Here is a 14,177-nt window from a genome sequence, read left to right on the forward strand (position 1 = left end):
TGGATCTCTATGAGCTCAGGGAGGTTGGGGAAGAGCCGGGCCAGCTCCTCCCGGGGCATCAGGTTCTCCTTCTTCATTCGCTGGTAGAAGATCAGGTCCAGGACCCGGAGTGTGCGTAGATGGGAAGCCTCTGTCACAAACAGCTCTGAGCGGCGGTTGTGACCGGAGGAGAAAGATGGGAGAAAACTTGTCAGCAAGTCTAGTCACCACCGTCCAAACCACTTTATTTTGGGGGGAACCGAGTACCGTTTTCAAATTGTCCATGGACTTTCTCTCACCCAAGGGTCAGAACCGAGTTGTTCCTTAGGATCAACAAGGACCTGGACCTGTCCCCAGGGCCCCCACCCTCTTGACTCCCCACCACCGATTCCCACACGAGTGAGAGTGGAGACAGGGGGAGTAGGGACGGGGTGAAGAGGAGCACGTTCTCACCGTTGATGACCTCCTGCCGATCAATCTCCCTCTGGGTTAGCCCCGCCACCACATCCTTGCCCACTGTGTGCTGCCAGTTTTGGGTGTCTGGCTCTAGCTCCAGGTCGGACAGCTGGCCCAGGTCATCCTCTAGGAGGTGGGGGAGGAGGACATCTGTGCAGAACCCCAGGCTGGGGGACTCAATGCTCCTGGGAGAAAACGAGCAGCTTAGCTTTATTTGGAGGAAAAACTCACACTTGGGGTTTGTCCCTCCCCCTCCTGCCCAATCTGCTTGCCCGGTGCCCACTGGAAAGCAGCAGGCCATGGAGGAGATGCACACCTAACCAGCCACTCAGGGGGGGGAGGAACAGCGGAACATGCTGGAACTCAGACACCTAAGAGAAGTGCTACTAGGCCATCACTCACCTGCGACCCATTTTGGGGGTGAAGGGAGGAGTAGGGTTCTCAAGAGACCTGTGGAGAGAATGTTAACTCTCAGAACCCGAGGCTCCTGCCCTGCGCTATCAGTGGGCTGAGCCACGGAGCCCGGCCCACCTGGTGGAGAGGCTGGAGGCAGACGACGAGGCTGACTGGTGGAGGCGAGCAGCCTCTGCAGCGGCATCCATGTCAACGTCACTGCGAGAGCGGGGCACATTCTCCGTCTTGCGAGAGCGCTTCAGCTCCTCCCGGCCCTTCAGGCTCTCAGAGCGGCCCAAGCGAATCTCTGAGCGCGAGCTGGGAAAAGGGCAAGAGACCTTGGGATCCGACGTCCTGGCCAGCTTCATCTGCTGCCCCATCTCAAGGACGCCTCAGGGTGCAGGTTCTCCACCCCACCCCCACAAAAGGCCCAAACACCTCGATTCACCCGAACACTAACATTCCTAGAGGAAAGACGCTTTCCCACGATAAATGCTTCTGCTGCTCTACAAAGTTTTCCCCTCCCGGCCGGGGAAGGACAGAGCCTCTCATCTTGCTCAGGACGGATCAGAAAGCTATCCTAACAGGAAAGTGAAATCTGGAACTAACATCAGACTTGCAGTGTGTCCTCATGCCAAGGAAACCAGGCCCCGTCAGGAAAGCCGTGGACACCAATTAAACTACCAGGCGCCACCCTGGCCACCCTCCGCTGCCCCATGGCCAGTGCCACCCCCCTGCTGTCCTGTGGCCGGGCATCTTCCCTCTGCTATGGAACAGTCAGCTCCCACTGTGGACCCTTCCTTTCTCAAGATTGTCTACGAGGAAATGTCTTCACACACTCATTCTAGCATGTTCTACACTGCCTGCCAGACATTCTCTCTGCTGATAGAGCCCTGCCCTCCATTCAATGCAGATTTCTTCCATTCTTTACTTCATAGGGTCCTTCCCAAGCTTCCATTTCCTTTCTTGGAAGCACAACAGCTGGGAAGCTCACTTACTGACCGTCAGGAACCTGCTTCCTGGCCTGCCAGGCTTGGCCACTGAGCGTCTCTGGGGCTGGATGAGCCGCTGACAAGTGGGTGTTGCCCTTTCGGGTCCTGCAGCACATCTGCCTGAGGCAGCCAGCATCCCTGGGCCCTTGCTTCCCAGGATGTCGCCTCCCCCCACTACCCTGCTGGGCTGCTGCTTTGTTGACATTACTAACCCCACATCCTGCCATGCATCTAGGACCACAGGAGGCCTGGAGAGTCTGGAGAGCTCTGAAGAGCACAGCATGCTGCTACACAGAGGGAGCCTAATGGCTTCGTCTCCATTCATCAGGTGTCTCCATTCTGCGAGAGGATCTCCATGGGACCCCCACCCTCAGCATCTTGAGGGTTTGTCCGCAAGGTTAGAAACCACACTGCTCACTGGTCCCCTACTGAACTCACCCCTGAAATCTATTAGAACAATTCCAACCCAGACTAACTCAGAACACTTTCACAGCGCCCCCCCATGGGTCACTTGAGCATGACAAACTTCAGTGAGGTTACTGGGGCTGCAGAGCTAAGCAACTTCCTTCAGTGCCCATAAGTGAATAGCACTCCCACCGAGAAGTGAGGCACATAACCCACCTCTGGTACTGCCTTCTGCCTTCTAGAATCGGGGGCTTCTCAGACCTTCTAAGTATCGATGACAACCTCTGACCCTGTGCTGACACTACTTCTCAGGTTGCCAGTGAGCTTAGTCACCAAATGCAAAGGCTTCTGTAAATCTAGGATCCTAGTGAACATCTTAGGGCAAATACACCCAGCAACTTCCAGAATACAAATTTGCAATTGGCCTCAAATATTCTATCAAAATATTGATATATCTTACAATTGTGTATTTGATCATCTATCTGACTATGCCTACCACAGCAATTAACATAATTTGTATATTTAATTTACTCAGTAATATGAGAACTCAACCTCATCCCAGTACAAATCTAACTTTTATCTTCCCTAAATCTTTGTTAATTCTCACTTGGCAAAATCATTTAACATGTATTAAACTTAATAAAAAGGAGTAACTTTGCACACAAGAAGGAATGTCTCACATATGGTTTGATCATTATGTATTTCAGAGGTAAATGGTTTGTCTATGAAGGTTGCTACTTATTGGGTTGCCTTTGTGCCTGCTTTATTTAGTCCAGTCCAGTGGCTCAGACTTGAGTGCACACAAGCATTGTTCATTATTCTCGTATACATAAGACCACACTACTATACCTCAAGGGTGATTTAAGAAATTTGCAAGGACATTTACAACTACAGGCAAATTTCATTTAGGCATTAACTGTAGAGTCAAGAACAAGTTCCTCCTTCCCCTTCACAGTTTCCTCTAGCCTTGTCATTTAGGGTTTCCTGATTGGCTGCTTCATAATATAATCTAGCTCATTCTTGGGATGAAGGCTGCTGAGAAGTCAGGGTTGAATCCAAAGGAAATTTTAAAGGCCTGTGGTTCCTGGGCTGGAAGGCTGGGACCCTGCTCTCTCTTCTGCTGGCCTGAGTGCCAACACCTATTACGTCTTCCTCTGAAGATACACAGATGGGAAGGTTGAGGGAGGGAGAGTCTCACAGTCTAGTGCAGGGGCTAAAGCAGCTGGAATTAAGCCACCTCCAAACCCTGCCCATGTGCCCCTCCTTGGGCAGCTCCCATCCGGCCTCTGCTACCTGTCGCTCTCCAGCAGGTCCTCGGGAAAGCTTCCTGTCGAGAGTCGCTGCATCCCAGGCTCTGGGGCATCATACTGCTGGTTGTTCTCAAAGTGCTGAATGATGTTCCTCACATTGCCTGGTTTAACTAGAAGCAGAAAGATAATGGAGGGCACTCTGCTTTCTGAATAAGGATGAGGTTTCAGGACTCTCGCTCCCCTCTAACCCAGAAGACAGAGCAAAGAGCAAGCATGGATGAGAACAGTGTGGGGCTGAGAACAGGAGGCACAGTCTAGTCCTGGCTCTTCTGCGGACACGAGGGGGGCCTGGTCAGTCCCTCTACTTTTCTGGGTTTGCTCTTTCTTATCTGCAAAATGAGAGGGTTTAGAAGTATATATTCTATGGATATTTCTTTTGACTCTCACATTCTTTATCCCAATGATTCTTCTGCTTGAAAACAGAAGACTAGGTTTTTCTCAAGATCCACAAATAGGTTTAAAAAATACCTAGGAGGACCAAAACACATATCTACATGTCATCTGGCCATGGGACCAAATTATATTAAGCACTTTTCAAATTTATATTACTTTTAGAGTTCATGATTTCTGTTCTTCTTTGACTTTTCCTTCCTGTTCTTTCTGCTCTCCACGCCCCCCATCCCTGGTCTCCGTCATTAGAATCAAACCCTTTATTACCAGTGAGGGGGGTCTTAGGAGGAACAAAGGAGAGATGTCATTTCTGGCATTCACATTCCAGCCCCCTTTCAAAGCTAAGACAAAAGACAGCTATTCTTGTTCAAAGAAGCAGACAGGGCACATAAGAGAGTAAAAAGGCACGTATGGTATCATGCAGAGACCTGGAGAAGACATTTCTGGCCTAGGGCTCAGTGGCTCTCATCTTTAAAGTCAACCAGCTCAGCTCCAAGTTCAGTGATATCAGAACTGGAGTTGGGCCAGAAATGCTGCTCTGCCTGAGACCAAAGGAAGGATAAGTGGGACTGGGGGGCGGGGGGAGGGGGGCAGATACCCCAGGAGGCAGGCCCTGATGCTAACCAACTGACTGGTGTCCCGCCCAAGCTTCAGATTCTGTGTCTACACATACAAACTTACAAATCTCCCTATGTATCGAGATTCCAGTTTCATAAGAAAATTTCCAAGCCACAGGAAACATAAACATTTAGTTGGTCTCCTCAAAGCGCACAACTTCATATCCTTTAGGCAGGTAACTAGAGTAATATTTTTCTAAAACTGTCCGGTAGGTGGCTGTGTGTAAGACAGGAGCAGGGGTATTACCATCAGCCCCATTTCTGAGCTTAGGGCCAGACCTGCCTGTCCCAGACCGAACGTGTATCTGGGCCTGGGGCCACGGCAGGAGCCAGGTCGGCTGTGCAGCCACAGCCCGAGCTGCCCTGGCTGGGTGAGGATGGAGCCCGGCTGAGTCCACTGTTCCCTCTCCCATGGGCCACTTGGAAAATGCCTTCTGTCCTTGGGATATAGTTATGTCCCAGCTGTGACAAGAAATAGGCGTGGCCCTGAGATCGTGTATAACTGAAAAGCCCAGAGCACAGGGGAAAGTTGGTGGGAAGTAGCATATTTTTAAAAAGAGCAAAGTTTGCCCAGCTGGCCGTGGATCATCACAGCCAGCATCAACCTATGAACCAGGAGGCCACAGTTCTACTCCTGGTCAGACCACATGCCTGAGTTGTGGTCTTGATCCCGTGTGGGACGTGCAGGAGGCAGTCAATCAAGGATTCTCTCTCATCATTGATGTTTTATCTCTCTATCCCTCTCCCTTCCTCTCAGAAATCAATAAAAATATAAATAAAAAAGCAAGGTTTCACTAGTAGCCTTTGTTCTCCTTCTCCATTATCTGAATGACAATAAACTAAATAAAGTATACTGTGTTACTAACAATCAGATATTCTCACTAATAAACGGGCAAGAGTTGATCATCCTAAATGGCAAAACTCAATATTGAGGTTTTTCTAGCTTTGTTGGGTATGTGGTCTTTAGATATGAATATAGATATGTCTGGTGTCCTGAGAATTTGAGAACACAAACCAAATCATAATATCATAATGGAACGATCTGACTCAAAGAGATGGTGAACAGCCAGCATCCTGACCCTGCCCCAGATCAGCAACTCCACCCTGGGCGTTCCCGTCCCCTCAGGTGGACACAAAGCGCGCGCTTGGGCAAGGCTGCTCGGTCTCTGTAAGCCTGAGGCTTGCCTCACGCCTTCCTTGGGCAGGGCAGATGGGATGAAGTATGTGTTAAACCTAAGGGACTGGGTTTCAAGGCCATTCTTTTGTTTTTTTTTATATTGTTTTCTAATCACTTTTTCAATAATTATTTTTGTTGTTGAAAACAGCATAATGAATCTAGGCATTCAATTTAAAAACATTTATAGTTTGTAGATCATTACTTTTAATTGCCACTTTTACATAGAATGAATTCTAGCAACAGAATTTCTTGATTGCATCCCACTGCTATCTTCCTCCATACATTTATTACAGAACCTATAAATATTAATCACTTAAATATTCCCTCACTGATGGGAAATGAACTTGTCTAAGTTCTAGCTTCTTTGGGTTAATGTGTATTATGTATATATGTTTTAATACACGTTTTAGAAGATGAATAATAGGTACTCTACATATTAGGGTAGATATTAGGGTCACTCTTTTCTTTTTAAGATATACATTTTTTTATTGATTTCAGAGAGAAAGAGGGAGAGAGAGATAGAAACAGCAATGATGAAAGAGAATCACCAATCGGCTGTCTCCTACACGCCCCCTACCCAGGCATGTGCCCTTGACTGGAATCGAACCTGGGACCCTTCAGTCCACAGGCCGATGCTCTATCCACTGAGCCAAACCAGCTATGGCAGGGTCATTCTTTTTTAACTGTTGTAGTTATACAGTGCTGACAAAATTAAGAGTAAAAAAGATGGAGGTACTATACTAAAGGGGTTAAGCAAAGTAGGTGATATAAATTAGAACTACCCACTAAAACTGCTGGAGACCCATTATTTATTTTAAAAAACCCACAAAAACCCATAACCTTCAGAAATGAGGATTTTTGTTATTATTTTGCTTGAAAATAAAAATCTGAGGAACTTGTGCAGGACATTTCAAGGTGCAAGGGTTTCCCTCATTTCTGTAAAATCCTGGACGGTTGGCACCTCATCCATGGAAAGGTGACAGAGTGAGAGAGGAAGGCCTCAGACTGTGGGGCAGTTGTGAGGAGAAGTGTCCTGGCCCCTTTCAACCCTGCAACAGGCAGGCGTGAGGTGGGAGCCCCCTGGGCAATGTCTGGTGTCACAGAGCAGCTTTAGCAACAAGGAGGAATGTAGAAGAGATGTGGAGTAAGGAAAGGGAGGGAAGACGGGCAGGACAGGAGGAGAGGATGAAGAAAGAAAAGGGAAGGAAAGATAGGATTTGGGAAATGGAAACTCAATGCTAATGCAAAGAAAAATGCAAAGAAAATGGTCCTTTTACCTTCCACAGGGGACAAGGGAATATGAAATGCTAAAAAACAAACAAACAAAAACAAAAGTAAACCATGAAAAGTCAAATTAAAATAAAAATTACATCAAGCTGGAAAATGGAAGTTGTGGCAAAAATCAGGGCTGATCTAGGAGTCCCCTCCCCCTCCCCCAGCAGCAATTTCAGCAAAGGTAGCAGTCCCACCCCTGGCCCCTCACGGATTTCTAGGACTAGCACTGGTGGTCTTAGGAAATGCTGCGAGGGCCAGCAGCAATTTCCAGACAAATGACACAATGGGGAAGAAATCAACGACAGGACCAACTGAGTTGGGTTACTGATGGCATTAGGGGAACCTCTGGGCCCCAAACCTGCCCTCTTTCCAACTAGTTCTGCTTAATAGTAACTCATTTCTCCATCAAGGGCCCATAATTGCTCCCAACACACAGGCCCTCAGGAACAGATGAAGGTGAAGGCGGCACTCGGTGTGAACAGATCAGCACTCCAGGGGGACTGTTCCCCCGTGGGGCTGTCCAGCAGCCACGAGTGGCTCTGGTGCAGGTACCTGCTCCTCGGAGAGCCTGCAGTGTGTGGCCAGGGGAGAACGCAGTAGCACCAAGAGGAAGCTGCACCTCAGTTTGGCCTGTGGCGCTCAGAAGCCCTGGAAGACCTGCCATCATACTGGTCTATGAAGGGGCTGAGGTCCCCCAAATACTCACTACTCTGGGACGAGCTTTTGGGCTTCCCGATGTATTTGAGGATGGGGTTTCGCTTTTTGTCTTCCAAGGCATCCTTTTCTTTCTTGGGATTGCTGCTCTGCTGAGAAAAGAGACATGTGGGTTTGGAGAAGATCCCAATACCCAGACTTGGCCACTAATCACTCTGCCGCTGCTCCAAAGACTGGCCCTAAATAAGAAACTGGAGAGCAGGGTCATGCTTGTTCCCTAACGAGGTTTGGAGGAAGGGAGAGAGCTGCTCTAGTGTGAGAATTTTCACCACGGCCACAGGTGGTGGGATGAGCTAGTTCAGTGGTCGGCAAACTGCGGCTCGCGAGCCACATGCGGCTCTTTGGCCCCTTGAGTGTGGCTCTTCCACAAAATACGACGTTTGGCGCGCACGTACAGTGCGATTGAAACTTCGTGGCCCATGCGCAGAAGTCGGACTAGATCCTTCAAAAGGGCTTTCCAATCTGCCTCAGTACAGAGAACTGTGTCAAGAGAAGACACTTTCTAGGGGAGCTCTGTTACCTTCTTGGTCTTCGGGAAGAAGGGTAGCCACTTGTCCTTGTCAGGAGCAGACAACGGGGCCTTCTCAGCCGTGCTGGAAGGCCGTGCCTCTCGAAGCCGGATCCCAGCATGGCTCATGTAGGTGTTGAGGGCAAAGTCCATGGGGGCGCTGAAAGGCAGGAGTGGGGTGCTGTCTCAGCGAGCTCAGTCATGTCTCTGCCAGCACAGGGAAGGGTAAGAATGCTGCTTTGGTTCCTCACCACCACCCAGTAGGGTGGTAAAGCGGTAGGTAGGGGCCAGGCCAGTCAGAGGGAGGCCTGGAATATTCCAACAGGGCAGCAGGCAGAAGCTGGCTAGAAGTCTTAGCTGCCATGACTCCCAGGAGAAATTGTACTTTTCCTGAGCAGAATTCTTCCTAACAGGGATAGTGGTCAGTGGAAGGACATGCCGGTTCCCTACAATGGAAGCAAACCAGCCGTGGGAAGGCCTGGGGGGCCAGGGGAGGCCCCAGTTCATGTCCTCAGGCTCTTACTTGGGGGAGGAGTGGCACAGGGAGGGGGAGAAACACCAACTGGCCTCTTCTAAGGCAGACTGTCCTCGCCACCCTCCCTCAGCCCAGTACAAAGAGAAAAGACGGAAAGGAGCTGTCAAGTAGCTTTCAGTTGCCACAGATAAAACTGTCCAGAGCTCTGTGTTTAAAAATGGATTTGGCTCTCAATTTGGTAGATTATCCACTTTGTGGGTTCAGTGCAGCAAATGCTGCTGCCCTGGTCTTCCTTCCTCTTAAACAGACTTCTAACCCCATCCCTTCTCCCTTATGAAGTGTGCATGCTCCGAGCATGCAGGCTCATTTTAACACTGGCTGCTGAGAAACAAAGATCTGTATCCAGACTGCAAAAAATAACCATAGTATGTGCCAAGAGAGAAAGCATGCTGTAGCTCAGCTCCCTTCTGTAGGCGCTGCTTTCACAGGCCGTCCTATCACCCTTCTCTAGGTAGGTTAGGAGAAAAAAGTGGGAGGGAGACTAGGGCTAATTTGGGTGAAGGGATGCAAGGTATGAGAATACTGTGAGCGATGGCAGCTCAGCGTCTTCACACTGAGAAGCAGACACCACCCCAGGCAGCGACCCTGAGTATTAGGGGCCTGGACCTCATGAGCTGGCTGCCTGGTGGTGACACAGACTCCTGGGACAGGCGGTGACCCTACAATGCTGGGGTTCACCCTCTGATCGGCAGAGATGGAAAAGCACAGCAGCTCAACCCCATTCCTTCCCACCTTGAAACTACACCAGACTCACTCACCTCCTGTCTTCCTCATATTTGAACCTGGAACAAAAGAAAGAACAGATGACTCAGACTGCAAGGGCAGTGGCTCCTCCGGTGCAGACTGGGAGGAAGGGCGTGTGGGGAGGAGGGAGGAGGATGGTGAAAAGGTCGGGTGTGACTCTGGGTCTCAGCCCTAGAGCCAGTGTGGGCTCAGGAGAGGAGGGTTCTCATTCTCCTGAGGGACTCCATCCACAGTTTTAACAACGATGTCCTTCTAGCTAACAGGGGGGAATGTGCAAATCCAGCCTCCTGCCTGGTACCTGTTTCAGCCTCTGAAGTTATTATGGAGGAAGAGGCGCTTCCGATTGTGTCCACCCAGAACTAAAGGAGGGGTTGGGCTGACAAAGAGGTCAGAGGAAAGACAGTCAGAGAGCAAGATAATACCTTAGGACTTGACTCAAAGAAACCTATTTAAAAGAGGTGAATGAATAGTAACCGAAACTTCCATTTGAGTGTTAACTATGGGCCCAGCACTATCCTAACCTATTGACAAGTATTAACTCATCTAATTCTCAAAATAACCCATGAGTAGGTCTATGTCATGAGACTGAAGCTCCATTGCTTTAAATGGAAACCATTAGAAGTGGGGTACTTATGCTGTCTGTAATAATTCCAAATAATTTCGTGGTGCTCCAACCTCAGAATGGCTGTCAGGTTTTCCCTCCATCCCTGGACTGGTTGGGTGATTGCTGCCATATGACTGTGAGGGAAGCTAAGGCCCAGGAGGATTCAGGGCCTGGCTGAAGGTCAGAGGGCTGTTTTCAGAGAAGATGCCTTCCCTGTCTGATCTCATCTAGTCTCAACTCCATCCAGCCCAGACCTCTTATCAAACACCAGCTTCATATGTGCAGCTGCTACTCAAATCTCCAGTTTGATGCCTAAAAACATCTCCTGTCCATCTGCGCCCCCAACAGTCTATGACAAAACTGCTCCACGCAGTCGTTGCTACCCCGAGCGATGGCTCCTTCCTTCGTCCTTTTAGTAGCTTAAGTTAGAAAACCATGGAGTCTTCCTTGACTTTTTAAAAGAAATCCTGTTTGCTCCACTGTCAAAACAGACTGAGAATGCCGTCTTTCCACAACTTCCATGGCCGCCACCATGGGCCACGCCCCCACTGCACGGCTTTGGGAACTGACTTCCCTGTCTGGACCCTTCCTTGCTCTCCCACCTCCCTCCACCCACTCGAGTCTCTCACAGCTCCAATGGCTTCCCAGTCACAGGGGCGAGGTGGCGGACCCCCGTTACCGCTCAGACTTTAGCACCATCTGAATCTGCTCTGGCCACACTGGTCGGCCGTTCTTCAAGTATGTCAAGCACATTCCTACTCTGCCCTGGCTGCTGTCTCTGCCTGTGACACCCTTTCCACATGTCTTCAAGGATAACGCCTCACTTTTTTTTTTTTGAAGTGAACATACCATGATTTTGTCATATAATCAAACAAAATATGAAGCTTAGAACTGAATCACTTGACCCTTTCTCTTATCTTCTCCCAATTCAAAATGCTTACATCTCTTAATAGCCAGTATTCTCTTAGATCTGCAGGTGGGCTCGATGCCTGCAAGCCTCAGCACAACCTTCTGTGTAGTTTTAGCCTTTTGGCGGAAAATCGGCTTAGTCTGCCCACCATAGCCACTTGCTTCCTGTCATAACGCCGCTTTCCCTGTGCATAGAGAATCCTTGCCCTTCTCGTACTGTGTTACTTTGTGGGGTTGATGCTGGCCACACTTCTTACAGAAAGTTTGGCGGGTTTTAGATTCACCATGTCTGCAAGAGCTGTCAGCAGGGAAAGGGACTCCCCACTTTCTTAAAGACACGCCCCCAGCTCTGGAGCTCCTGCCCCCCCGGAGCCTACTCTATGCCCCGCCACCTCCCAGCACCTACTATTTTCCAAACTACTATGTAATTCACTTACTTTTTATATGTGCTCTATCTTCCCACTATAACAGCGCCACAAGAAGCGTCGTTTGGTTTACTAATGTATCCCAGGAGCACAGAACAGTGCTAGGCACACAGTAAAGACTCCAGAAATAGTTGCTGAACTGAAAAGTCAGTGTTAGTAGAGACTATGGAGATTGTCTAGTCTGACTTTTGCCATTTTATAAGTGAGGCTAAAGGAGATGAAATGGCTTGAACAAGGTCACACGACTACTGAGTTAAGCAGCAGCACTGGGGTGAAATCTGCCTCTGAGCCTGAAGTGTCCCCACAAAGCCAGCACAGGGGCCTGACACTTCAGGGAAGGGGACTGGGAAGGAGCAAGCACAGCAGCTCTGCCAGAGGCTCTTCAATACGTTCCGTTAGGCTAGCCTGCTGGAGGCCAGCTCTATCCATCTCCTCAAGTAACGTGATCCACTGGAGACTCAGTGTGCCTCTCAGGCTCAGTCAGATATGATCTTGGGGACAGGAAGGGAGACCAGTCAGGCAGAGGGCTGGGCAGGGGAAGCAGAAAGCTCACTGCCCAGCTGGTGTGGCTCGGCTGGGTGTGTCCAGTGCACCAAAAGGTTGCTGGTTCGATTCCCAGTCAGGGCACATGCCTAGGTTCCAGGCTCAATCCCCAGTAGGGGGCGTGCAGGAGACAATCAATAGATATGTTTCTCTCTCCCACCCTCTCACTTCTTTAAAAAAAGAAAGAGGGAAAGAAAGCAAGCTCACGGCACTCCTAGAGCCCGTGGTTTGTCAGAACCACCCATGACTGTCAGAGCCCTGGATTCTGCAACTCCCTTGAAAGACCAGCAGCCCTCAGCCTGTGAGGTGCAGCCCCGCCTCTCAGCTGAAGGAGAATCAGACAAGAAGTGAAAGAGGAGAGGTTGGTAAACAGACCCACAAAATGTCAACCTAGCCCTACCTGGTTTGGCTCAGTGGATAAAGCGTTGGCCTGCAGACTGAAGGGCCCAGGTTTGATTCCAGGTCAGGGCACATGCCCAGTGTGGGGGCTTGATCCCCAGTAGGGGGGATGCGGAAGGCAGCCGATCAATGATTCTCTATCATCATTGATATTTCTATCTCTCTCTCCCTCTGCCTTCGTCTCTGAAATCAATAAAATTATATATAAAAAAAAGTCAACCTATTCAGGGGGTAGTAGTGGAACTGGAGACTCACAGAATATCTCCCAGGGCAGCCAGCTGCTTCTCAGCCACTTGGCGCTCTCGGAGAGGGTTCCCATCCAGGTCCAGCAGGTCATTTTCACCGTACAGGCTGCCCAGTCCCAGAGTGCGCTTCGTTCTGAGCCAGAGAGACACAAATGTACACAAATGCTTGACAGACAGATACCAAGAAATGTGAGACAGACACACACATCACAGGGGAAAGAACAGGGGTGAGGAGCAGAGGGAGGAGAGGGTCAGGCCACCTGTAGTCCTGGATCTGCTCCTGGATCTCTGGCATGGCTGCCTCCTGAGCCTCACAGAGAACGCAGCGCAAGTCCTCGCCACTCCGCAAGCGCAAGTCTGTGGTGGGAGCCAGAGACAGAAATCGGGGAGGACGGTGGGGAGGAGGAGGAGATTACATCTGTGGAGCGTGTCCAAGGGAGGGAGGCACAGGTGGGAGGCTAGCTTTCTGCCCTCCTGTTAGCCAAAGGAAGCGGGGCTGGACCTAGCAGGCATCCCCGAGTTGAGGACTAAAATCCCGATGTGCAAGACCCAAGGCAAGGACGAGACCATGTTTTGGGTGTTCTGCGCTCTATTAAGTGGAGAAATAGTAAAGCCCCGCTCCTGGCTGCATCTAGACACCAGGGGCATGCGTTTGAGAGGCTCACACTCCTCCCTAGGCCCCAGGGCCAGCTCACAGCACTTCATATGAAACCCATTCCCCCCAGACACTGCACACGGTCTCTCCTGCCCTGGCATCTAGCTTCACACAGCCATGGCCAAGTTCCGGGCAATGGTGGCTCCCTCTCTGCTTTTAAGCAATCTCTGCTCACTCTCTCGCCTGTGCCCATGAGCTTTCCTTCCTATCACCCTCTCTCCAAAGGCAGCTTCGAATTCTATCTTCTGGAAAACTGGCTGGGATCCACCCCTCAGGCTGGTGACTGGAGACAGGAAGGGAGCCAAGTGCTCACCTAGTTCGCTCCAGGCCAGCTGCGGTCAGCACTAGTTGAGGAACGTATAAAAACACCCTGAGATCCCAGCTCTGTGGGTGGGGTGGAGTGAGGCCCTGGTTCTGTGCTTTTAAAGAGTTCCCCAAGCGATTCTGATGACCGAGCAGGCTTAGGAATCCCTCCCTGCACCCAGTTCTCTCTTTGTACAGCTGACCCAACTGAGGCCCAGAAAGGTCACATGGAAGGTTGGCAGAAATGAGCCCAGGTCTCCTAAGCGAGTCGTGTCTTCCTGTGATGAGCTCCACCAGGCAGCGAGCTCCGGGGCAGGGCCTGTCCCGTTGGTGTGAGCAGTGCTGCAGGAACTGTCATTCCCCCTATCTGAGGGCAACTGCTCGGGGCAGGGACTGGGCCCCTCTGCTCTGCAGCCTCCCGAGCACCAGGACAAGACGGACACTAACTGACCAATGAGCCAACTTACCGATTTCAGCCTGTAACGCCTCTGGGACCTTCACTCTCAGTGGCTAAAAAACAGAAAGGGGGGGGTGTGCAGAATTGGTGAGGTCACCCCCCCGCCCCCCAGGGGATGTGGGAGACAGCACTGCCTTCTCTC

The 14,177-nt window shown here is 50.3% G+C and overlaps 1 protein-coding gene across 1 annotated transcript in view; it reads right to left on the minus strand.

The window, feature by feature from the left end:
• Positions 1-14,177, minus strand: part of ARHGEF11 (Rho guanine nucleotide exchange factor 11) — an 82,563-nt gene that overhangs the window by 10,755 nt on the left and 57,631 nt on the right. The window contains exons 17-28 of the mRNA XM_015571735.1: positions 14,046-14,088; positions 12,881-12,977; positions 12,631-12,753; positions 9,510-9,533; positions 8,229-8,376; positions 7,701-7,797; positions 6,997-7,026; positions 3,519-3,645; positions 967-1,146; positions 838-885; positions 433-620; positions 1-145 (exon numbers count right to left, since the gene is read on the minus strand). Coding sequence (XP_015427221.1) covers positions 1-145; positions 433-620; positions 838-885; positions 967-1,146; positions 3,519-3,645; positions 6,997-7,026; positions 7,701-7,797; positions 8,229-8,376; positions 9,510-9,533; positions 12,631-12,753; positions 12,881-12,977; positions 14,046-14,088 — 1,250 coding nt within the window. The remainder of the gene's footprint in view (positions 146-432; positions 621-837; positions 886-966; positions 1,147-3,518; positions 3,646-6,996; positions 7,027-7,700; positions 7,798-8,228; positions 8,377-9,509; positions 9,534-12,630; positions 12,754-12,880; positions 12,978-14,045; positions 14,089-14,177) is intronic.

The sequence above is a fragment of the Myotis davidii genome, unplaced genomic scaffold (assembly GCF_000327345.1).
Source record: "Myotis davidii unplaced genomic scaffold, ASM32734v1 scaffold208, whole genome shotgun sequence".
NCBI classification, from domain to species: Eukaryota; Metazoa; Chordata; class Mammalia; order Chiroptera; family Vespertilionidae; genus Myotis; species Myotis davidii.